This window comes from Prionailurus viverrinus, chromosome E1 (assembly GCF_022837055.1).
Source record: "Prionailurus viverrinus isolate Anna chromosome E1, UM_Priviv_1.0, whole genome shotgun sequence".
Taxonomy (NCBI): domain Eukaryota; kingdom Metazoa; phylum Chordata; class Mammalia; order Carnivora; family Felidae; genus Prionailurus; species Prionailurus viverrinus.
Window position 1 is genome coordinate 33,897,745 of NC_062574.1, and position 26,320 is coordinate 33,924,064.

Here is a 26,320-nt window from a genome sequence, read left to right on the forward strand (position 1 = left end):
TAGGAATTTATAGATATTAGACCTATATGATTTCTTAAACCCTACATGGGTATCTGTGTGTGATCTATAAGCATAAAAAATATATATCTGGAAGGATAGATGCTAAGCTGTTAATAGTCATATTGCTTGGGCTAGGATTACACAAAGGTGGAGGGAAACTTTTTTTAGTTTGTTACAAATATTATGCCTCCATGATTTTTTAAAAAATCTATTTTAAAACCACAGCCTGAGATGAATTCTAAGGAGAAAATCACACCTGTTTTTCAGAGGAAGCAATCAAGTCTCAGTGAGGTAGAGTAAATTATTCATATGGCTAAAAATTGGTGGGGCATTAGTTGAACATGTATGTGTGCTATGTTTCAAAATTTCTTAGAAAATAATTTTTGAAAAATTAAGTAAAAGAGGGAAACCCTAGTTTCCTGGAGCCAAGATCCAAGACTCCATGTGCTACCCACACTAACTATGGCACAAAGGCTCAACAAGCAGAGTGCTGACTTTCACTGAGCAAGGAGGGAATTGAGTCCCGCACGGTCAGATGACCTTGGCAGACTGGTGCATCAGGAGCTTCAGCCATCACTCTCTCTCTGTCAGGACTTCGGCATTTCATAGGCTGGCCACTGTCCTCTCAGAGTCACTGGGCTAACTCAGAACCTAACCATTCCCTGCTTGCCTAAGGCCATGAGGAAGATTCACTCAGTGCCAGTGACAGCTGTGGATGCAGCCGGGAGAGCGCGTCCACCCCTACAGGGCAGTTCTACTCCTAATAAGGGAAACTCACTTTACACACACTTTAGGGGGAATGTCCTGGGTTGGAGCCAGAGCCAGATGGGCACTGAGCTTATTAAAGGCATGATTATTACCAGAAAACATTTGCAAATATGTATGGGTTCTTTTCTGTATGTGTGTGTGTGTGTGTGTGTGTATGTGTGCATGCATTATACACACACACACACACACACACACACACACACATACACACACACACCTCCCTGAATTGCTTTCAATTACAAGATTGCCTTTACAATTGTTCTACAATATACCTTATGGTGAACCCTTCTGTAGGGTGGCTATGCTGTGCCTCACACCTTTTCATGTGAGACTGTTGTTCTTACTGCTGTTTTTCCCTCCTGCCAGGTGCAGCTCATCCACTATAACCATGAGTTATACACAAATGTCACAGAAGCCGCAAAGAGCCCTAATGGATTGGTGGTAGTTTCTATATTTATAAAAGTAAGTGTCTTTCGTTCTTTCATTCTTTTCTTGCCATTCCCACCCCAGGTCGGAATACCAGCTTAGTCTCTGTTGGATCTTAGAAATAACAAAAGGGGTGATGTCCATGCCCAGGAAAAGCTGCAGGGTGGTGACTTTTATATCCATGAGATCTATGACAAAAGAGGTCTCTTTCATGAAGACGCAACAAAATGATGGTTCTTCCATTTCATAGCATCAGGGGCCTGAGGATTTAGGCAGCCTTTGTCTCAGAAAGAAAAAGGGTGCTAGATCCAGAGACAGGCTTCAGGTCCCACATCATGCAAAAGATTCAAAAGGATGCAACAGAAGGGGAGGGGTGGCTCCCTGACAGCCCACAGGATCACACTCCTGTCCACCAGTTGCCCCTTGGAAACAGAGATGCAAGGGCAATGTGGGATGTCCCTCCCCTCCCGCACTGCCCTGAACAGCTCCCTCCAGCTTCCCTGAAGGTGCTCTGAACATCACCTCCCATCCTTCCCTTTCCCTCATAAGTATCCCCAGGAGAAATTAAGCAAAGATCACCATGGCTGACTTTATGACATTCTTAGGAGACTCTATACCTCCCTAACAGTCAACGACGACAGATCTCCAGCCGTGAAAATTCTAAGTTGTTAAAAAAAAAATACTCCCCTTGAGCATTTTGACAGATATGGAGTGAAGCAGGTATGCACATTTAAAAGAAAATGGACAAAGAAGAAATGTCTTTCCAATTGGAAAAAGAAAGAGAGAGAGAAAAAAAACAAAAGGCATGTGTGACAGTTCCAAAAGTTGGAAGTTGCCATGTCAGCCCCTTGGGAAGTTTTGGCCAGATCGTGAGAGGAGGTGCCCCAGTTGAAACTTGGAATCTGGTGGATATGATCAATAGAAATCCAGCATTTGCTACTGGGGGGTTTTTAACAGAGTTCTCGTGGTGACATCATCACTGCTTAGGACAATAGGCGTGGGGGTACCCCAGGCACTATACCCACTATTCCCTCCCCAAAAGCATCACCCTTTGCAATAGGCACTTTGTGCCATCTGGTCATCCTTCTCCAGAGCCCATGCCACCTCCTGAGTTCCTCTCCCTCACCTGGTTCCCGTCAGGCCTTTTTTGTGGCCTGGCCAGAACTGTACATTGGGCAGAGGCATTTGTGACACGTTGGCCACCAAACTCCTGTAGCTTGTCATCGGCAAATATAGGAAGGGGCTGTTGGCCAAGGAAGCATATTTTTAGGCTGCCATGCCTTCTGAGTACCTGATGTGATGCCCCAAAGAAAATTGATCCTAGCACGGATCCTGCCAGTCCCTGCCCTACACCTCGTGGTGTTGTTACAGACCCTGTTATAATGAACACAGATTCCTGAATTCCAGGCAATGGAGATGTGTATTTTACAGAGATTTTATTACTTAACCCAAATAATGAGTCTGTGGGGTAGGCATTAGTGTCCTTATCTTGCAGATGAGGAAAATGGCTCAGAGAATCTTGGCTTTCCACCCAGTGTATGTAGCTCTTAACAGCCCATCTAGGAATGGAGCCCAGGTCTTCCTTGATTTTAATACTATGACCTTATTCACACTATATGCCTCTGCAACAGAGCATGGAGAAAGCAACTGAGATGAAGAAGACAGAACATGATATTCATAAACATCTCCGCCACATCCCTATGCTACCCACAAGCACAAGGCCAATTCCCATATCCCTCAACCAGCCTCAGTCATGATATTGATAACAGCTAGTGTGTTCATCCTGGGCCATGCTCATTGCTGTGTCACAATATTGCATCATGCATGCCTGGGAGCTCACCTCCTTCATTGGCTTTCCCGATGCCAGGGTTCCATGTCAGCCAACCTGGGCTGCCCAACAATGCCCGTCCTTTGGTGGGTGCTTCAGCCTTGGCCCTTGACTGCCTCACTTTGCTCAAAGCACCTGAGTCAGCAGATGTCATCCTGGAAGCTCAGGCACATTACAGCTGACAGGGTGATTGATACTCCAGGAAGTCAGTCTCCTCAACAGCAAACTATGGGCGTGTTTCACCAGCTCTTGCAGGAGCACGCTGTGCACCAAGAATACTGACACAGGTCTTGGCTGCGTCCCTGCAGGTTGCTGGAGGAACTTCCGCCTCTGCCCCTGCAGTCAGTGAAAAGGTGAGGACTAGCCCCTGCACCTTCTCAGGCCAGTTTGGCCCCTAGGGATGCTTCCAGTCTTTTCCTGAGCAAAGCTGACACTTTCTGGCCAGACCTCAAACAAAATAAGCCACAGCATTTCTATCTTTGTCCAACATAATCAACTCCCAGATGCTTCACAGTGAGTTATCCAAGCTGAGACTTGTCATTTACTCATCCCGAAACACTGATTGAGTGTGGGACACAGGTGGGTCCTGTACTCAGCACGGGCCTAGAAATGAGATGAACCTAAGCCCTTAGCACTAAGGGCACACAGGCTCTGGTGGTCCTTCCCTCCTTCTGATTTTTCTGCCTCTTCTTCCCAGCTCCCTGCCTGGTAGGCAGGCATAGAAAATGAGAGGCCCCCACCTCTAGGTAAGCAGATCCCTAGAGATGGCACCCTGCTGAAAGCTGAGTCGTTGAAAGGTTGGAGTTGTTGGCTAAAATAAGGGAATTGTTTATCTGGGGGTTTTATTTATCTCTGTCCCCTTCTAATCCCCCATCCTTCCCATGACCACAGGGAGCTGAGGTTTGGCTGTAATTACTGCTCAATCACACACCATTAACTTCCCACTTAAGCTCACTTATACCCAGTACATACTTTATCCTCCCTCCCACGCCACGAACACACTAGAGCCCACAAATCATCTGTGTGCACTTTGGACATTTTTCAGTTATTTTTAATCAGCTTTTCAAAAGGGTCCAGTCCCAACGTTAGCGCTGTCCAGACTCACCGGGTACCAGGAGCCCAAGGCACCCACTTAAGGGGGACAGCAGATTCCTTACCTGCCATGGCAGTATCTTTTTGTCTCTCTTTTCATATGAATTGGCACAAACAAGTGGCTTCAAGCTATGTTTTAAATGGCCAAACAGGATGTCAAAGGAGAAGCTAAATTTGCCACAAAAGCTTCTGAGGAGCAGCAGTGTTTGCTTTGGGACTTCTCTCCATTTGGGGGTGGCTTTGAAAAACTCCACTGAGCATTGTCACTCACCAAGCCCCCCACCAGTGTGCGTTTGTCTCACCACAACACACCCAGGAAACTGTGTGGGAAAGGAGAGACAGATGGAGGGAAAATAAACAGTCTGTGCTTTCTCCAAACTAAAAATTACCTGTTGCTTATCTAATAATAATAATCATCATCTGCTACAATTTTTCCCGCCCTCAGAATAAATCAAATCTAAAATGCTGATGTGTCACAGCATCCAATTAGCAGCTGAGGCATAAATTGCAGAACTGAGAGAAGTAGGAGAGAAATGACTAGATGGATCCTCATACTTTGGAAAAGACTGAGGAGAAGGAAGGTGGTAAATAAAACAGTGTGCACAGCTATTTGAGGGCACATCACAGTCTCCAAATGGTGGTCCTCTGGCTTAATACCCTCGAAGCTTGCCTTGTTCTCCCAAAGAAGGAATTTGGAGACCTGAGGGCATGGGTACAAAATGAGAACTGATCCCTGAACATCTAGTACAATGTTTGGCTTGTAATAAGCACTTGGTAAATATCGATTGGATGTATGGGCACATGGATAGATGCATGGATGGATGGATGGGTGGGTGGATGGATGGACGCGTGAATGGATGATTGGTTGACTGAATGGCATGGCTTATGGTATATTTTATTGTTGTGATAATAAGCAGTGATATAAGGTTCTATAGTCTTAGAGAGTTTTTTTTTTCATCTCCTAATACCTCTCTTCTGGGTACTCTTTCTCTCTACTTAGATTAACTGTCCCTTTCCTGAAATGTCATTCCCTACCCTCTACTTAAAACTCTTTGATGGTTCCTCATCCCTACAGAATAAAGCTTAAAATGTCCTCACATGACATTCAAAGCCTGATATGAGCTAACCCCTGCCTACCTACCTCTCTAGCCTCACCTTTCATCTTTCCCCCGGAAGTACTTGCATAAGTATAACTAGTTCTCACTCCCTCATGTCCGTATGCACATATTCTCTGTATGTAATTTTTTTCCTTACCCTTCCCTCCTTTTGCACACTCTACCAGCAAAGCACCTTGTAACTTCCACCCATCCTTCAAGACTCATCTCATTCCTTAGCTCCCCAGATGCCCCAGGTAAGTGAACTTCCTCTAATATCATCACACCTGTGATTCTATCATAGCACTCTTTACATTCTATTATAACCATTCATTTACTCACCTGTCTTCTTTCTCTAGACTGGGATTTCTTGAAAGCATAGTCTGTGTATTTAATGTCTGAATTTCCAGCCACCACGGTGTTTGGCACATGGTAGGCACTCAGTAAATATGAATGAACAAGTGAATGCATGGAGGCAGTGTTCATCCTGGGATAGTACTGCCCAGTCATTAATATCTTCTTTTCTCTCCTAGGTTTCTGATTCATCAAACCCATTTCTTAATCGAATGCTCAACAGAGATACTATCACAAGAATAACATATAAAAGTAAGTTTGGTTCAATTTCCTATACAGCAACTATTCTATAAAGGTTAGTCCTGTCTGAAGGCAGAAAGCCAGAACTGATGATCTCAGAGGGCCTCTTTCAGCTTCATGATCCTTTAATTCTCTAGAAAGTCACTCTGGAGAGTCAGGGTTGGCTAAGAAGCAGCTCATTTCAAAAGAACGTCCCCGGGGTGTCTTTGTCATCCACGCCTGTCTAAGGCGATAATGATTATTATGATGATGGTCATCGTTATCCCATGGATTGGTAATGAGCTGGGGGACTCCACTAGCTCACAAACTCCACCATGTCAGCTGGCCACATTTGGGGCTCTGCCAGTTATGTGATTGAAAAAGCATTCACCAGGTAGTTTGGATCCAACCTCAACATTTCCAGAGCTGGACCACATCTCCCTCTCTCTGTCACTGAGTCCCTTTTCAGGCCAAGGCAGGGTGGCATCTTTCTTCATTGCTATGCGTGATCTCCTGCTCTAGAGGACTCTGTCCATTTCCATGCCTTCAGGTTTCTAGAATGTTTTCTCCCCAGGATCCTTAAGCAGAAAAGAAAGAACATTGCAAAGTTGAAAGGGGAAGAAGGAAAAGGGAAATATTGTGTCTCCCAGAGCAATCCCAGAAGTTGTAGGGTCTAGGAAAAGTTATACCTCACACCGCAAGATGAAAGAAGTAGGACAGGAAAAACTATTTTTTAAATTAATTAGGAAGGAGCAGAAAAGTGGGATTCAGGTCCTGACTTTGTCCTTAAGCAAGGAGCCTCTTCATGTTAACTCTGTTTCTTCATCTATAAAGTGAAGAAGTTCAACTTCAGGTTTCTAGGGTCCTTCTGGGTCTGGGATTTTGAATTAAGCAATAGGTAGATCATGACTTCACCGAAGTAAAAAGCAAAATGCAAACATTCTTATACCCACATCCTTGCGGAGCACCCTTTCGCCAAGCCAGGAGCTCAGCTCTGTCTGCTGTTTCTGCTTCCAGTGGTGATGGGGGAAAGACAGAGTGAATGCTTTCGGGTCTCCGTGGACTGCTGGAAGGAGAGTATGGAGAACCCTTCCCTCATTCATTTATTCACGCATTCAGAAAACATTTTCCACACACCTGCCCATGACAGACACCAGGCAAGTCTCCCGAAGTATAAAAATGGCCAGACACCAGCCCTCCCCACAAGTGCTCACTGCCAAGTCACTTCCATATGAAAAGGTTGGGGTGTGGGGCAGTGGGGGTGACAAATGAACTTGGAGAATCACAGTCCCCCTAGATGGACATCACCTGGAAGAATGAGTTGTCTCCAAAACCTACCCGCCCTTCCTCACCAGAGCCCCTATGGAGTCCTCTCTCAGTATACACTCAAGTTACTCATCTAAGGAAGGCGTTTCTATTTTGTGTGCAAAGAGCACATTTTATAACTGCCCATAAAATATTATTAGTCTTTTAACTTTTTTTGATTAAAAAAGCATGAAAATTAAATAAAATGTTTTCAAATAATCTTGAATTTGCAGTTTAGAGACCGTGAAAAGCCATGAAATCACACATTAAGCCCCAACACATAATCTAACAGATTGCCAGCTGCAGAGTCACTCATTAGTGGGACTTTCCTCCCCCAACCCACCCCCAGCACAGGTCTGATTAATATTAAGTGATGTGGCTGCTGTCGAAAATGAAACCCTCCACGGGGGTCTGAGCTACAGAAAGGTGGCCTTCCTCAGGAACTGGTACCAATCCTTGTGCAAACAAGGGGCTGGAGAGCCAGGGGGACAGATCTTGTCGGGACCAATGACAGATGGCCCTTTTGTGGGTAAGGGAAACTTCAGCTTCATCTGTTTTGAATGAGGCATCCCTGCTGACTGCCGCCCCATCAGCTCCATGGGGATTGAGAAGGACGACTTTGACAATAGCTGAAGTGGATCACAATGTGAAAACCCAAGACCTTCATTCAGTTGTTCACTCACTCCACAAATATTTACTGAGTGGATCCTAGGTGCCACAAGATAGATCAACAGGACGTGTTTTCTGTCCACAAGGTCCTCACTCTAGGTCGGGAGACAGACATACGGTAGTGCATTATAGAGATTTATGTAACAAACATAATGCAAAAAAAAAAAAAAAAAACTGGAGAGAACTCTTTGGGATCATGGAAAAACTGCCCAGAATACATGGCAAGGGTGCACAAAGCAGGTGCCTTTAAAATAAGGACTGAATCAATGAATAACTTTGCTGGAGAAAGAGAGGTGTGGAAAAGGGGGGGGGGGGAGGGGAGAGAAGAAAAGAGGGAGGAAGGAAGGAAGCAAGGGAGGAAAAAGAGGAAAAGGGAGGGAAGGAAGGAAGGAGGGGGGGATGGCAGAAAGGAAAAAGAGGGAAGGAGGGAGGACATTCCAAGCACAGAGGGCCACATCCAAAGCAAGAAGAGCATTACAAGGACTGTGAAGGGTTCAGAGGAAGGAACTCTGCCTTCATCAGCTGTCCATGGCAGCGCCCACAATAAACATGGGTTAGGCTTAAATTAATAGAGGAATGAGTGGCCCCTGCAGTGTTAGTGACAGGGGCAGAGAGAGTGACAGGAGAGGTCATTTGGGTCCAGATATCGAAGGGTCTTGATGCCAGGCTGAGGAGTTTCTGCAGAAGACTGATTTGCATAAATGCCTTCACCCCTAGAAATGCAAATGGAAGAGAGTGGGAGCATCCCCTTCTCCTTCTGTCCCTCATAATCTATCAGTCACAGCGAAGGGAAGAGAAAGGGAATGAAAGCAAGATAAAGAGACCCCACATGGGGAGAGGTAACTGCTTTTGGCCCCATAATCACAGGTATTTGTGCTCTTACACTCTGGGCAATAATGGAGGCATTCCCAGTAGCACCTTTATCAGGCGCCACAGGGATAATGATGGCCCTACCAGTGGGAATGACCTCGACGCCGCTATGTGCAGGACACTGTGGCCAAAAGGGATTGATTTGCTCAGCAGGAGAGCGCCAGCACTCTTCCATCCGCTAAACTCTCTGACGCAGCCAGACTGTGGAAAGTTGGCCTGGTAGCAAGTGAGGGATGTTCTGAAGCAGGAATCATTTCCTAGGAAGCAGGCAGTGGGTGGGAAACACAAGCCTGGAAGCCTCCCCAGAGGCTCTGGAGACGTGCTAGCATCAGCCACTGAGTTCCAGTGGAGACACCACCACCTGATCAGGGACATCTATCAGGCTACCCTGCTTCTGTACTTCTAAGTAAGATTGAAAGAAATCAACCCCTTCCCCCACTGCCACCCAACCACACTCCCCAGGGACACATGACCCTGACCCACACCCACTCTCCCAACCAGCCCATTCTTCTGCTGCTACTCAAAATGACACCCCAGCATAACTTCAACTTGCCCCACTCACTTAGACATGGTACGCACTCCACAATGTGCTGAGTATCAGGAGTAGGGAAGCGACACTGAGTACCTTCGACATTTCAGGCTTGTGCTAATAGCTTTCATGCAACACCTTACCTAGTGTTCCCAAAGTACCCACCTTCAAAGTGGGTATGATTTGCTATCCCAGTGTACATATGAGGAAACCAAGGCCCAGGAAGTGAAACGATTTGACAAGGACATACACCTAGTAAGTGATTGTGTATGTCAGCAACTTCTGCATAACAAACAAACATTCAACAAGCAGCATTGATATTTCCTGCTGCAGCTTGGGTGGCTTGGCTGTCACTTCTCTGGGATCAGGAAGATACCCATGGCAAGTACTTCTGATGGTGGAGGTCAGAAATGTGTGATGTTACTTATGGTGTAGGCTTGAAACTCACACACTGTCACTTCTATCCAGTTTTAACTGGCCAAAGAAAGAGACATGGCCAAGCCCAACCTCAGAATCCTCCCATGGAGGTGGGGATGGGAAGGGAGTGAACATTCCCTGAACAGTAATCTGGTCCTCCATAGTGAAGGAGCAAGGATTCAAACATAGGTCCTCCTAAGAACTTTTCTATGCCCTCATCTTCCCATCATGCTTCCTCTCTAGAGATAGATAAAAACCTTACCTCTGAGGTCTTAGAACTAGTTGTAAGGCTGATCCTTTCACATTGCATGAAACTCATCAGCATGTTTTTTTCTTAATTCTAACTTTGGTTCAATGTCAAGAGTCATCTCCTCACATTTTGCATTTGTTTCCACTTGGAAGGGACATAAACTAGCCACAGAATTTGTGGGCACATTGAAAGTTCAGGTGATGGGCATTGAGGAGGGCACCTGTTGGGATGAGCACTGGGTGTTGTATGGAAATCAATCTGGCAATGAATTTCATATTTAAAAAAAGAAAGAAAGTTCAGGTTCATTCTATCCTAAGCTCTCTGCAACTCTTGCCTATGCCTTGGCATGGGACCACCAATGGAAATCAGCGTCATCCAGAAGGACACAGCAGCACTGCCATCATTGGCAAACAGAGTAACCAGAGAAGGCATAGACATTTCTTCCAGATGGGGGTCAATCTTCCCCATCATTCTTTCTCTTGGAGGCCATTGTTAGGAGAAATCAGTCTAAGACTTTGAGCAGTGACACCATCTGCTGATAAGGATCACTCTGGTCGCTTCATTGGAAGGAGACAGTAGAGGAGCAAAGGTCAACATTGGGGGATAATTTGCAACAATCCAAGTGACTTGACAATGTCAATAGTAATCCCAGGCCAATGTGGATGGGGTGGTGAGAAATGCTTGGGTATATTTTGAAGGAAGAACCACAAGATTTCTTGATAGATCAGATTTGTGATAGGAGGGAAAGTGAGGAACCAAGATGACTGTAAGGCTTTTAGCCTGAGCAACTGAAGGGAGGACACTCTCATCAGTGGAGATGGGGAAGACTGAGATGAAGCATATTCGTGGGTGGAGAAAGGAATCAGAATTTTCTAATGTGTTAAGCTTGAGATGTCTATTGGGCATCCAAGAAGAGGTGTGGAGTGGGCAGTTAGATATGAGTCTGGATTTCAGGAGAGAGAACTGAAGATATAAATGTGGAAGTCATTGGGATCCAGATGGCATTTAAACCTGGGTGAAATCATGAGTGAGAATAAATAGAGAAGAGAGGCGGGACATGTCCTCATTTTTGAAAGAGCAGCTCAAATCCCCATGACTTAGGATTGCAAATCATTTCTAAAGATATCTTTTAAATCCCACCCTGGAAGAGGCCCTTGTGTGTCTGTCTCATCAACTAGCTAAAGAGGTGCAGGTGAGTGGGAGCAAGCATGGAAGCACAGGGTGCAATGACCACAAAATGGCAACTATTTGCTTGAGTTGGTCACAGATTAGAGGACTCAGAAAAAAGGAATTGTGCAAAGTCATTCTATTGAGCCAGTTAAGAAAATCAATGCCAGGGAATAGGTAAAAGACAACCAGAAGGAGAATCTTACCAAAAGGACTAGAAATTTTGGAAGCCAGATACCATGGTGGTGAAACCACCATACTTAGAGAAAGGAACGTGCTCTCGTGAAGAGAGAGAGAACTGAGCAGACCTGGGCTCCTGTCTCTACCACTTCCTTGGCTGTGCGACTTCAGGCAGTTTTCGTAACATCTCCGAAATTACGATTTCCTCGTCAGTAAAAGGAAGATAGTCCGACTGATATTGAGAGGGTTGGGTGAGGATTAAGCAAGGTAGTCTGTTGCCTAGACAATGACTGGTGTAAGCTAGCTATATTGTTTTGTGTGTTCCTAGATTGTCCAAAGGACGAGTGGGAGAAAGATCACTATGAAGCCAAATAAAAACTATATTCACAGTGAATAGAGTGCTGGGCACACAATACAGCTTACTTTAAGCGAAGGACAGCTCCTGTATATGAAGCCATGCAGTGGGTAGTAATGGCCTAGTGATGTTCTACTTTCCTTGGAAGCTTAGATTTCATATGTCTGAGCAAATCTTAGAAAACGCTCTCACGAACCCAGGCCAACAATGGAAAAGACCAGCCTGAATTAATTTCAGGCTGAATTTAGAAGGTCTTCTAAAGAAAATCCATTTTATTAAAGTGAAATTCCCCTTCAATAGATTGAGGGTCAAGACCGGAATCATGACATTGAAAAATGGATTTTCTGAATGGATTTTCTGGAGGAGGTATCAGTAATTTACGCGAAGTATTTTAATTTTTTAATGTAGTATCGTGTAAGAATGCCAATATCCCTCCATTTTTCTTGTGTTAATTAATTAGCAGCCCCAATTACATAAAAGGTAACATTCTTATCATTTTAGTATCCACCTGACTTCATCAAGCTGGCGTTATTTTTTTAAAAGCGATTTTATGATATTTTCAAGGGTGAAACCAGTAAACTAATGGAGTGCAAAGAGCCTTCTTAAATTGAGAACAGGGAGTAGTTATTAGAACATTACGTATAAATGAAGGCTTTCTTCCGATGTCCTAGGACAGAGTATCATTTGGATAGCTTCATTCTCTCTCACATAGTCCATTCATTTCATAGATTGTAAATACAGTACTGAATTTCAGCCCATTATGAATCCAAAAGATCACAGATTCCAAACTTTAACAGTTCTGGCTGTTGTCCTAATATATTTCCTCCAAGGAAATAAAGACACAGAACCAAAGGCATTTAGAGGAGAGATTTTAAACATGGTGATTTGACGCACAGTACGAGCCCCTTAAAATACTGTTTTCAGTCTTTCTTGCTTAAAACTTTGCTTTGGTTCCCTACCCTGACCCCGGCTAAAAGATGAATGCATAGGTAAGGGGAGACCAACTCGTGACTGCCTTATACCTCTCAGCTCCTTGGGAAGTGTTCCAGGCACCCGCTCCTCAGAGGGACGCAGTGGTAAATGTGATGAAATATCACCAGGGAGTTTAAGCATATTGCTCCTGGTGCCTCTCTCTATGCTTAATTGAACTTGTACTTTCATTTCAAAAGAATGGCTTTGGAGATGTTGTCACAGAATGAGAAATGCAGCACACTGCTTGCCATGTTGCAATCTAAGCAGTAACTCAGGGAAGCGAGGCACAGAAAAGGAGGGGCTTACCTCCATGAATCCAATTCTTAGAGGCCCTGTTTTTCACTGATTGTTTGTATAAAACAAAAAATCATATGACTTTATTCTTTAGTAATTGCCTTTTTTCATTTCACTTGGATTTGCCGCAGATTATGAGAGGAAATGTCATTCCATGTGAGAAAATTGCCGAATAGTTCCTTATTGATCAGAAGCAAGCCCAGGATCGATCTCTGGAACCACCATGCCTTTTTCTCATTGGCATCATTCTCTTTGAATGGGAACTTCATAAGCAGGGACCGGGTGATGTTAAATCTCTCAGTGATCCACATAAGTAAACACGACACATTTAATAGAGGCTGCTGTTGGAGCTCAGATGAAGGGAACGATTCCCCCGCTATGCAGTCCTGGGTGTGTCATCATCATACATTTTACTTATAAAAATAAGTAAGAAAAAGTCAGCTTGAGAATTGTATCCATGACCAAGAACTCAGTAGAAGATGAATCACAGATTCAGCAAGGGCATGTCATACAATTAAAAAGCACAGCTGTTGACTTCTCCAGTCATTTGAAAGAATAAAATCGGGCTATGAACCGCATGTAACTATTCTATACCTATTGAGTATCCAAGGGGTCTTCCGGTACTATAAAGATATAGCCGACACATTAAACATTACAAAAGTTTGAGCTACTGAGGGTAAATTTGTTTGGGTAAACTTGTTTATGTTTATCCCACCAAATACACCAAGCAAGTCTCCTTGGGGAAAAAAGAAGCTGTAAAAATGTGGCCTGGGGTTCTCAAACTCTATTCCCTGAAAGATGGAACCCTGACTTAAAGGCAGCCTGAGGCAGAGTGAGAATTCATGAGGACAAACATTACATGTTAAGTGCATGCCAATTTCAGCAATGTAAATACAGGGTATAAACGTGTTTGGTGTAGAAACACGGTAATGCCAGCTGAAGACTGGCACCGGTCTCTCACCCTGGTATCTTGGGGTGTGATATATATGGGAGTAATAGTGAGCAGTATGTATTTAAGCTAATGGTACGAACTGGAGCCTCAGAGATTTTTCTCCATCATCTGACAAATGATATTTCCTCTTCTTCCTTTAGTTTCTGCCCAGCACCATTACCAGGTGGAGCTGCTGGGCAGAAACCATTTTTGCTGATTCATCCCATCAGTGTTTGTTGAGCACCCACTATGTGGTGGACCTCATGCTGAGGCCTGGGGATTCACAGGTAAAAGACAGAAGCCCTTCTCCAAAGGCTCACAGGGTAGTGGGGACGTTTAAATAGTAAGTTATTCTTGGCAAGCAGAGTCAGCAAATATGGTGGAAAATGAACCACTAACCCAGCTGGGGAGAGTCAGGAGACCTCAGGGAGGTCAAGCGTGGTTATCCCGGGGAAGTAGTCATCCTGGGTGAGGAAGCGGGAGTGCCATCAATGCTACCCAGTACAGCATGTGCCAAGTACAAATCTTCCTCAACTTACGGTGGGACTGTGTTCAGTAAACCCATCATAAGTTGAAAATATCCCAAGTCAAAAATGCCGCTAGGGGCACTTGGGTGTCTCAGTCGGTTGAGTGTCCGACTTCAGCTCAGATCATGATCACTCAGTCCATGAGTTCAAGCCCCGCATCAGGCTCTGTGCTGACAGCTCACAGCCTGGAGTCTGCTTCAGATTCTGTGTCTCCCTCTCTCTCTCTCTGCTCCTTCCCCACTCATTCTCTCTCTCTCTCTCTCTCTCTCTCTCTCTCTCTCTCTCTCTCAAAAATAAATAAACATTGGGGCGCCTGGGTGGCTCAGTCAGTTAAGTGGCTGACTTCAGCTCAGGTCATGATCTCACAGTTTGTGAGCTCCAGCCCCGAATCGCGCTCTGTGCTGATGGCTCAGAGCCTGGAGCCTGCTTCAGATTCTGTGTCTCCCTCTCTCTCTCTCTGCCCCTCCCCCATTCATGCTCTGTCTCTCTCCATCTCTATCTGTCAAAAATAAATAAACATTAAAAAAAAATTTTTTAATGCCACTAATACACCCCACCTACCCACCATCATCACTTAGCCTCGCTGACCTTAAACATGTCCAGAATACTCACATTAGCCCACAGTTGGGCAAAATCATCTGACACAAAGCCTATTTTATAATGAAGTGTTGATTATCCCATGTAATTTATTGAATACTGCACTGAAAGTGGAGAACGGAATATAAACGGTTGTATCTGGGTACAGAATGGTTGGAGGTTACCATTCTGGGTACAGAATGGTTGTTTACATAACCTCATGATCAAGAGGCTGACTGGGAGCTTCAGCTCGCTGCCCAGCATCATGGGAGAGGATCATACTGTATATCGCTGGCCTGGGAAAAGATCCAAATGGACAATTCGAAGTATGGTTTCTACTGGATGAGTATTACTTTCACACCATTATAAAGCTGAAGAATTGTAAATTGACCCATCCAAAGTTAGAGACCATCTGTACTCAAAAAGCATGATCTTATTCTTCAAACAACTCTGAGGCAAGTACTCGGTCTTAGTTAGTCTGGGCTGCTGTCATAAACTACCACAGACAGGTGGCTTACAAACAGATTTACTTCTGACAGCTCCAGAGGCTGGAATTCCAAGATCAAGATGCCAGCCAGCATGGTTGGATTCTGGCGAGGACCCTGTCTTGGGTTGCAGAAATTTTGTTGCGTCTTCATATGGACGAAGGGGTGAGAGCGTTCTCTGGAGTCCCTTTAATAAGGGCGCTAATCCCATTCGTGAGGGCCCCATCCTCATGATCTAATTATCTCCCCAAAGCCCTGCCTCCTAATACTGTCACATTAGAGGCTAGGACTTCAAGATACGAATTTGGGGGGGACACACACATTCTGTCCATTGGTTACCCCAACCATCTGCTTACTACAGATGTGAAAACTGAGGCTGGAGTGGTTACCTGCACATCCACGGCCACACAGAAGGTGAGCAGTGATGTCAGCACTCCCCAAGACAGGTCTGAGTCCAGTCCTCACACTCTTCACACTCAAGTCTTCCCAACTTCTGTGGTGTGAGGAAATAAAAAGGGCAAAAGGTGGAGCACCTGGAGGGCTCAGACAGTAGAGCGTGTGACTCTGATCTCGGGGTTTTGAGTTCAAGCCCCATGTTGGATTTGGGCTTACTTGAAAACAAAATCTTAATTTCAAAAAGGTCAAAAGGTGAAGGATGAATATTAGCAAGATTCGTGGAAAGAAAGCAGCAAAGGGGGATCAGGGGAGAGTGGAAGCACCCACAAGCTGACTGAGTTCTCTCACAGAGTGTTGCATCTCTCAGGGAAGTGGGCGAAGAGGAACCTCCTGGCAGGACCCCAGCAGGTGGAGTTGGGATACGGGCATGCCAGTGTTTTGGAAGCACACTGTTACCCTACTGTGTGGGTTAAATTCACTAACAGGGCGTCTTGCTCCTAGCCTGCCCCCCCACCACCACCCACACACACTGACACTTTCCTCCAACATGGACGCAACACAGAGGCTGGTGACAGTTTCAGAGAAACATAAATGTTCTTTTTCTTATTTCCAGCCATGCCTGCAATGCTACTCATTCTGCTGCCTCCTTCCTTCCCTCCTCTCCACCACCCCAAATAAAATAAAATACAATAATAGCAGCACGCTAGAGTACCCAATATGCTCTGCATGCAAGCTTGGTTAAACAAATCGCATTGACCTTTAATAAAGATGTGCCGAATGCTTCCTTCTCTCATTCAGTATGTTAATCTTCAGGCCAAACCGCCATCAGAGCAAGCATCATTAAGTGCAGATCTGATCTTGCCACTCCCCTGCTGTAAACCCTTCAGTGCCTCCACATTGCCTACAGGATGAAGCCCAAACTCCCAATAGTGCAGAGAAGGACCTCCCGGGTGTGGCCTGTGCCAGCGGCCAACTTCATCTTGCACAACACCCCTCCCTCCCACTGCACCTGACCAGCACTCCAGCCCTCTTCCAAGGGGAGTCTCTCTCTCTCCATCCTCAGTTCTTTCCCTACAGTGCCGTTGACACTCACCCCACTGGCAGCTACACTGATTACCTCCTGTCATTCAAAATGCAGTTCGGGTCAGCTCCTCCATTAATACTCTCCCGAGTCCCACCCCTAGGCAGAACTGACAACCTCTCAGTGGACACAGTACAGATATATGTCACTGTCTCTGTGGCTCCTTGCTACACTCACTTAATTACATCCTGCTCACCTACACTTAGCTTAGTGCTTGACATACATTAGGGGCTTAAGAAACAGTGAGAGCCAAATAATGGATATTCAACAGACGCTTACTGTGTTGATGCCTGATCTGACTCTCAAGGACCATCACATTGACATGTGCTCTGGACACTATGGCTTTATTAGAGAAGCATCTGACCATACAGGGCAAGGTACAGACCCAGTCCAGCCATACTCCAATCATTGCAGCTCTCCTGGGCTTGTCCTGATTCCTTCATGTTTGGATAGGAAGGTACATACATTTAAATAGAAATTGAAAGAAAGTCCTTTCTTCTAGGGTCGGTCTCCAAATCCAGTTTGACCTCTCTGTCTGTCTTATGGTCATTTTGTGGACAAAGCTCTAGAGATGTTCAATTCCCCCCATCAGGGTAGTCAGAGCAGTTGGGGAAGGAGGAGGGAAACGGTGGTTTTATTTACATCATTCCAAACCACTGAATCAGTTGATTTGTTCTTAATTCAGTTGACAAGGGAAGGAGCACTGAAGTTCAAGTTCCCTTGGCAGAGATGACTCTTTCTTATCAGAGAAACTTGAGTGAGAAATTTCTGGAGATGCAGAAGGTAGGGGGCCTCTGCCCAGGAAAATGGATTAGCATCCTTGATGCTCTCAGGATCAGAAGGTAGGAACAGGCCTGACCAAGGTGCGCTCACCACCACCTGATAGAAGAGCCCACATGTGTTTATTTTGCCATTTGTTGTCCGTCTCCTCAATAAAATGAGGGTGGACACTGCATCTATCTTGTTGACTGCTCTATCCCCAGACCCTAACCCTATGCCTGGCACAAAGCGGTGCTTAGTGAACATTTGTTGAGTGAATGACTGACTTTGGTCTGGAAGTCAGGAGAGCTGGCTTCCAGTTCCCACTCTGAAGTCACCAGCAAGCTCTGTGACCTTAGGCATGTTACTGTGCCTCTCTGATCTTAAGCTTCTTGTCAATGAGGAGTTATTATCTGCCTGACCAGTTTTACAGGTCACTGTGAGTTTCCAGCTGAATATGAAAGTCCTTTTTTTAGCATTATATGTGCACAGTACTAAACCTGAGAGATGATGACTATTGAAGAGTTAGTCCTTTTCCACTGGGCATTAGAAACGTGGATGAGAGGATCTAGGAGGACTGGAGGAACCAGGCTCATCCCTCCACCTGCCAGGCACTGGGTTCCTGTCGTGCATTCTCTGGGCCTCCTGGACTGGCCACAGTGGTGGACACTTATGATAAACTGGGAATGCAAGACCCCTGGACACTTAGATCTGGAATCACCAGGATAGAGAAGGCAGTGGAAGCCATGAATGTAAATGGTCTTCTCACTGTAGAGTGAGGGGGGGAAAAAGCCTTGGACATGTCCCCCAATAAATGTCAACACAGAGAGAAGTAGGTGGAAAATCAGGAGCCAGCAACAGAACCTGAGAAGGAATGACCAAAAAAAAAAAAAAATAGGAATACCAAGCATGGCATTTTGGAAGCCAGGAGAAGAGAGTAAGAGTGCACGGAAAGAAGGAGAGGGATCATAGAGGATAGGAGTGAGAGAGGCTCATTGGAATTTGTGGATATTTGAAAACTTCAGTACATTCAGTGTTTACAAAGTACAACCAGTGTGTTGAATTTAAAAATCAGAATGAAACAAACCAAAACGGCAATTGTTTTTAGTTGATCGAGGTGCTTATTATCCTCTTGTTTTCTCTTTTTCCATATAGTCTGATATATACTTATGTGACTTTTATAACTGAAAAAGTGTATTTAATACTAAAATACATATGAGTGTGACTACCTCAAATACGTGTAAAAAGAGAAAAGGCTATGTACATGGGCCCGATAGAGAGGAGATCCACAAAAATGAAATCCATTGTTGAACTTAACTGTTGAATCTCATGGTAGGATCTGGCCTGATTTGCTTTTCTTTCTAAAAGTGTTTTCTCAACGTCCTTTTAATTGAGAAATGTAAACAAATAAGAATGGTGACCAGGCAATGTTTCAATAGGTCCTGAAGCCTTTAATTGTATATTTCATTATGACTATAATGCTATGGGTCTAGGTCTCAGGGGCCATCATCATGGACTTGGTTCTTTCCTGTGTCCTTGTAGTGACCACATTTCTGTTCGCCAGTATTCATTGCCCCCATCCTGCTGGAGAAATGTGCTTCTTTGAATCCCCGATGTCAACCTTGACCATGTTACTTCTTGGGCTGCCCAAGTGTGAGCAGAAGTGACATGTGTCCCTTCTAGGATGGAAGTTTTAAGAGACAACATATGCTTCATCATGCTTGCTTTCTATCATTGCTACTCACAAGGGTCTTAAATGGCAGCTGCTGTATGGGCCCGAGTCCCTGAGTGTGAACAGCAGTGACATGGAGGCAGCTCCCAGCCAACCTAGGGTGAACATGTACACAAGCAAGAAATAAACCTTTGTTGTTTAAAATAACTGAGATTCATGGGGCGCCTGGGTGGCTCAGTCAGTTGAGTGTCCAACTTTGGCTCGGGTCATGATCTCACCATTCGTAGGTTTGAGCCCTGCTTCAGGCTCTGTGCTGATAGCTCAGAGCCTGGAGCCTGCTTCAGATTCTGTGTCTCCCTCTCTCTCTGCCCCTCCCCTGCTCATGCTCTATCTCTCTCTGTCTTGAAAATAAATAAAACATTAAAAAATTTAAAAATAACTGAGATTGGGGGGTGGGGGCAGGAGGTTGTTCATTACTATAGCCTGTCCTAGCAGATACGGTCTTCCGGAATCTGAAAAGAAAAAGAAAAAAAAAAACAATTATCAGCAATATCACACTTTCTCAAGAAACCTAACTCTTAAATCTTTCTTATTTTCTTCTCTAGATGATGCATATTTACTACAGGGACTTAATATAGAGGAACTATATCCAGAGACCTCTAGTTTCATTACTTATGATGGGTCGATGACTATCCCACCCTGCTATGAGACAGCAAGTTGGATAATAATGAACAAACCTGTGTACATAACCAGGATGCAGGTGAGCTTTTCCGGGGTCTTTTAGCTCATGGGGAAGACGGTATAAAGACTGACTGGGTTTGTGGAGCGCCTGTTCTATCAGTTTGCTAGGACTGCTTCAATGAAGCATCATAGACTTGGTGGCTTACACAACAGAAATGTACTGCCTCACAGCTCTGGAAGCTGTAAATCCAAGATCAAGGTGTCAGCAGGGTTGATCCATTCCAAGGGATGTAAGGAAGAAACTGTTCCACACCTGTCCTTCAGGTGGGTTGCTGGCAATCTCTGGTGCTCCTTGGCTTGTAGAAGCATTGCCCGCTCTGCCTTCATCTTTATATGGCGTTATTCCTCTGTGTCTCTGTCCAAATCCCCTTTTCTATAAGGCCACCAGTGATAATGAATCAGGGCCCACGTTACGACCTTAGCTAATTACATCTGTAATGACCCCATTTCCAAATAAAGTCACATTCTGAGGTGCTGGGGTTAGGACTTCAATTTATGAGTTCTGGGGGTACACAATTGAAATCACCACACCTGTGTTTGAAGAACCAGCCTCTGAAAAGGCTTAGCATGAACTAATTATAGATAGAACCATCCCACCTGTCTGAATGAGAAAAGAGAGCAGGGTTCCCAAAGTGTGACAGCTGTGATGTTCAGACAGCAAGTGAGCAAAATGGGTATGTCGAAATATGTTTGAAAAAGCTGGATTTTAAAAAAAAAGTTAAATAGACTTTCTTATTGGGAAACTTCTCAGGGCCTTTAAATTGATAATACATGGGTCCGTCTCCAAGGGAAGGCACGGGATGTTTAGCATTTCACGAACCTATTTGAATGTGGGATTTTTTAGAGCACCTCACCGGACTAGCATTCCTCCGAACTGCATAAGAACCAGTGGCCACGTGGTGCCAGCTTTGCTAATGGCTCAACTGTGTGCTCCTAAAGCTGTCACCCCCACTTATGTGAAGGGAATACTCCTCCTCTTTGTAACGAGGGGGGGTAAATTACATCTGTTCGAGTTTGGACTTCTCTGATGGTGAGCGTCTATAAAAACTCAAAAGGAAGATAGATGAGCAAAGGAAGTGGAATCCAATCTCCTTATCCAGTCTCCTTGACAGAATATGTTCTCACAAGCCAACAGTCTGAACCATTTGAAGGCTCTGATCCTATCTGTAGAGATTGGGATTCTTTAGGTGACAAGGCACCCCCTCCAGATGACTTAAACTTAGGGAAAAGGATGTATTCAAGAGATATGGGGGCATCTCATGGAAGTTGAGATCAGAAATTGATGTCAGGAATTCACAAGAAGTCCATCCTCCCTGTTCTTCTCTGCTTCTTGTTGCACATATGCTTTGCTCTGCTTTTCTGTTGGAGACTCTTCCTTTGCTTCACAGTCCTGGGGTGGAACATGGTGGAAAATGCTTTAGTCCAGCCACCTGGTCCTGATAGTCACAGAAAATGAACCAGATTGATCCAGCGTAATGTAGCTCCGACCCTGGGACCAATCACTACCGTTTGGCTAATACCCATGTGGGGGAATGATTCCCTGAATTAGTGAAAGTTATCAAACCATGAGGTGTCAGAGAAAAAAAAGGACACTGGGGAACAACTAGATAGATTTCCTCCTTTGACAGAGAGTGTATTTGAGGATAAGAGAGAGCAAAAGGACTTGTTCAGAGCCATGTATGACCTAGTCAGATAGAAGCAAGGCTCACTCCATGCACGGAGGCATCAGTGGGCCTGCAGCACAACTGAATCCATGAAACAAGGGTCTCTGCAGGGCTCACACGCCCTCTCCCAGGCAGCCAGTACCACCAGGCGTGGCCACGGTCTACGCGGTCCTCCTTTTTCCCTAGTGCATTTAGGAGAATGGGTCAGACTCAGCTGTGTCTCTCTCCACAGATGCATTCCTTACGCCTGCTCAGCCAGAATCAGCCATCTCAGATCTTTCTGAGCATGAGTGACAACTTCAGGCCTGTGCAGCCGCTCAATAACCGCTGCATCCGCACCAATATCAACTTCAGTTTACAGGGGAAGGACTGTCCAAACAACCGAGCCCAGAAGCTTCAGTATAGAGGTGGGTGCAGTGGCTCTGAGGGCAGTCGACCCCAGCCAGAGCTCAGCCATCTTGTTTAGGCTGGCTCTTAAAGGCCTGGTGTTAGCTCCCAACATAAGAACCATGATTACAAATGACGATGAGACCACCACCTTCCATTTGTATCGTGTTTTCCTGTTGGTAAAACCTATATATCATTAGAGATAGAGATTAGAGAGAGACAGAGAGAGAGAGAGGTAGAGATAGAGAGAGATATTAGAGATAGCAATAGAGTTAGGGATAGGGATAGAGATAGATAGGGAAAGAAAAAGAAAGAAAGAGAAAGGAAAGATAGAGATAGAGAGGTGAAGCAGGGGCGCCGGGGGTGGGGGGAATGCTCAAACCTTCAAATCCCTTCTGGTTCAAGCAAGACAGCATTAAAAAAAAAAAAAAGGAAAGAAGGAAGGAAGGAAGAAAGTTTTATTGGAGCCCAAGTTAGGACAGCTGCCAGGTATATACAATCTTCACAAAGAAGAGAGTGCTCCCATGAAGGAACATTTGGTGTAGGGTTATATACATTTTTTATATAAATAGTTACAAGTCATTACACTAAGGACATTTCCCAAAATTGCAGACCTTATCTCAAGCTTCTAGAATCTACAGCACCATATCACTTTAAACTTATGGGAACCAGGGAGGTTTTTCTCCTTTTTCTATTTCTTTCAGTTTTTGCTTAAATTCCAGTTAGTTAACCTATAGTGTAATATTAGTTTCTGGTATATGGTATAGTGATTCAACACTTCCATACGTCACCCTGTGCTCATCACAAGTGGACTCCTTAATCCCCGTCACCTATTTCACCCATCCCCCCCACTTACCCCTCACTTACCCCTCCCTCCCACCCCCACCGCTCTGGTAACCATCAGTTTGCTCTCTGTAGTTAAGAGTCTGTTTCCTGGTTTGCACCCCCCTCTCTTTTTCCCTTTGCTTGTTTGTTTTGTTTCTTAAATTCCACATATGAGTGACATCATATGGTGTTTGTCTTTCTCTGACTGATTTCGCTTAGCCATAAGGCAAGGTTTTTATTGCCATTTTACCAAGGGCCCAGCAAGGCTGATTTTCCAGTGTTATTTGTTAGAACAGGACAGCTAGAAGCCTTCAAGTTTTTAGCTATGTGCACGGTGGTCTCCACCCACCTTTCTCCCAAAAGGCAAGCAAATGTTCTGGATGCCAGGCCAATGGGATCCAATGAGGAACTATGTGTGAGCACATCGTTTTCCAGTGCTGTGTTTCTAGAAGTGACTATTATCCCAACTAAAGAGAACATTTAAGATGACTCCTGCCTCCTATAACCCTGTTGTCCATATTCAGCTCCCTCTCTTCCCTTATGCATGCTCAGTAACTGCCAGCCATTGTGGTAAACCCTCAACATGGAAAGGAAGATGGAGACAGAAGAAAGTCATGCAGATGCCTTCAGCAGGGAAACCACACACCTGAGCTCCAGGCCTGGTTCTGTCACTACCAAGCCATGTAAACCCAACAGTCATTTCCCCCAGGGCCTGGCTTTTTTCATGACAGTCCCTATACCATCTACTTCATGACTTGTGAGGAGCAAATGAGAGCCTGGGTGGGGAAGCCCTTTGTAGCAATAACGTGCTGCCCAAATATGGGAGCTACAGATGTTATCAGGCAGCTTTTAGAAGCAGCTACCGCTGCTGCCCTGAGGTCCCCCACTTGAGCTCTCCTGCTTCCCCCACATTTCCCTCTTTTTTCTCTGTCAGATATATGCAGAGTGTCCAAACTACAATTTTCTGTTCCCTTCTAGCCAGAACTACCAGAAAAATACTCAACTCATTCATTGAACCTTCCCGTTATTCAACACCTCGTTGTTGTGCACCTACTAGGTGCCAAGCACATACTTAGCTAGGTGATGGGAATACAGTGGTGAGGAAGACAGATATGACCCATGCAGAGCTTACAGTCTGGAGCAGGGATCACAAACTTTTTCTGTAAAGGGCCAGGCCAGCTGTTAAATACTTTGGGCTTTTGAGTCATATGGTCTCTGCTACACTCTTATGTTGTAGTGTGAAAGCAGCCATAGACATTATGTAAATTAATGGGTGTGGCCATGTTCCAATAAAACTTTATTTACAAAAACAGATCACAGGCTGTATTTGGCCCATGGGCTGTCATTTGCCCACCCCTGGTCTCGAGCATTGCCATCCACTAGAGCTTTCTGTGACTATGGAAATGTTCTATATCTACATTGTTCAGTATGGTCACGACTAGCCACATGTGGCTGTCAAACATTTGAAGCATGGCTAGTACGATGATACACACTAAATTTTTAGTTTTATTTCATTTTAATTAATTTTAATTAATGTTAGCCACGTGTGAGTGGTAACAAACGTATTGGAGAGCTCAGGCCTAGAGGTTTATGAAGAAGTGGAAGAGGTAGTTGGGATACATACATACAATTCCCAGAACTGTCCCTTCCCCTTTGGAGTAACCCCCCCACCCAAACTTCATTCACATTAATTCAACTATGCCTTGTTTTGTACTGTGTGTGTCTGTGTTTTTTTTTTCTTTCCAGTAAATGAATGGCTCCTCAAGTAGGGAACAAGGCCAAGAAGAATCTCAAGAAGAAATGCTACAACTGTGAATTGATGTAACCTAGATACCCCTTCTTTCTTCTCTCTCCTTCCCTCCCTCAAGCCTCATCCACTCTTTGGATTGGCCCTTTCTTCATGAAAAGTGTCTGCAACACCATGGCAGAGGAACACATCTCTTATACACACCCACCAACACACACACACAAGCACTCACACACACACATGGACACATGCAAACGTATCCACACACAGACACACTTACATGGCCTCCAAGATGGGAAGTCAAGTTTCAGAAAAAAAAACAGGCTCATTCATAAGAGGTCTTAGAAGAAAATAACCAGTTAACCTGATTACAATTTTGATACTGTTTTCCTGAACTAATAAATCTACCCAATGAGACTTTTCAGCCTTTGTACATACAAAATTCTTCCAAAAGAGAGAGAGGAGGAAACACAGCTCCGACAGCATCAAGTGGACTTTGTTCTTGGCATCAAGTGATCTCGGGTGGTGTCCTAGGATCCTCTGAGGGTGCTGGTGACAGGTGAACCAGGACAAAGTTGGCCAAGGACACTTATTTCTAGATTATGATTCTTCTGTTTACTCAAAAATTTAAAAAGAAAAGGACAGACATTGAAGAGATACACATTGTATATATATCACTGCAGACTATAAAGAAATGGAATTATTTCCCCTCTTTGTCACATATCTGTAGTAGGATTTGCCAAGATCAGAATCGATCCATTCACTGTTTCTTGTTTTCCAAAGGTCATACATTGTGTTTGGTTATTGTTAACAGCTCAATAAATGTGTTTAACGAGTTCATTTCATTTTTCTGGCTTTAGTCTGTTCTCCTTCCTTACAGGCGAAGCCTCGGCTCCATGCAACTGCATTCTTTGATTTCACTTATTCCTTCATCTACCTGTTCCGTTTGTTTGCAGCCAGTTTTTACTGAGTTTGTGGCAATCAGGAATGCATTTGCTAAGCAAGTATAACTTTAATTCCACTCCATGGCTCGATCATTCATACAAGGTGAGCTTCAGCCTGAGATAGCAGGCGACAGATTTCTTGCGTTTCAAAACTGCCATCCCCCCTGTGATGTTCCCTTGAAGGAATGCACTTTGCCTTGTAAATTCCTGGGAAGGGGGTGTCTTTTCTCTCCAGGTGCAGCCGGATCTCACAAAATACAAACGAATGCCTTTCTTTCCTTGTTTATAATGGTCACTCACTGTGTTTGGTTACTGTCAAGAAATCAATAAATGTGTTTAACAAGTTACCCGGTACCCATGTCTGCCTTTATTGAGCAGGAGGATGCTCCCTGCTGAAGCCTCTGCATCCTGCTGTGTCCGTGAGCAATTGCGCTGTGGCTGGCAGGGCAGCAGAGCCTCAGAGCAGCCTGGCTGGCCATCCCCAGAGCCGGGTAATTAATACCCTGTTGAGAAAACATATAAGCTTAGCTGCTGGAAGGGAAGATCTGGATGTTCGTTCAGTGGCGAAATTAAAAATAACTCGCGTCTCTCCTTTCTGTCACAGTCTCCTGAAGGAGGGAAGGCACAGGCATGAAGGGGCTGTGTGAATGGGAAACTTCGCAAACACATGGGAAGCTTCAGCCAAGTGACGCATTAGCCATATTAACGACAAAAATAAACAAACAAATAAAAATAAGAACAGCCAGATGGTTCATACTTGAAATAATACGCTTAATTGAATTTTTTTCCCCTTTTA

The 26,320-nt window shown here is 44.6% G+C and overlaps 1 protein-coding gene and 1 non-coding gene across 2 annotated transcripts in view; one reads left to right on the top strand and one right to left on the bottom strand.

The window, feature by feature from the left end:
• The window catches only part of CA10 (carbonic anhydrase 10), a 492,198-nt gene extending 466,384 nt beyond the window's left edge, over positions 1-25,814 (top strand). Inside the window, exons 6-10 of the mRNA XM_047833896.1 lie at positions 1,135-1,230; positions 5,742-5,814; positions 19,822-19,976; positions 21,854-22,028; positions 24,580-25,814. Coding sequence (XP_047689852.1) covers positions 1,135-1,230; positions 5,742-5,814; positions 19,822-19,976; positions 21,854-22,028; positions 24,580-24,602 — 522 coding nt within the window. The 3' untranslated portion in view covers positions 24,603-25,814. The remainder of the gene's footprint in view (positions 1-1,134; positions 1,231-5,741; positions 5,815-19,821; positions 19,977-21,853; positions 22,029-24,579) is intronic.
• Positions 877-989, bottom strand: LOC125152245 (small nucleolar RNA SNORA23). The gene has a single exon (XR_007147101.1). It is a non-coding gene; the product is annotated as a small nucleolar RNA SNORA23 (small nucleolar RNA).
• Positions 25,815-26,320: the final 506 nt, after the last annotated feature.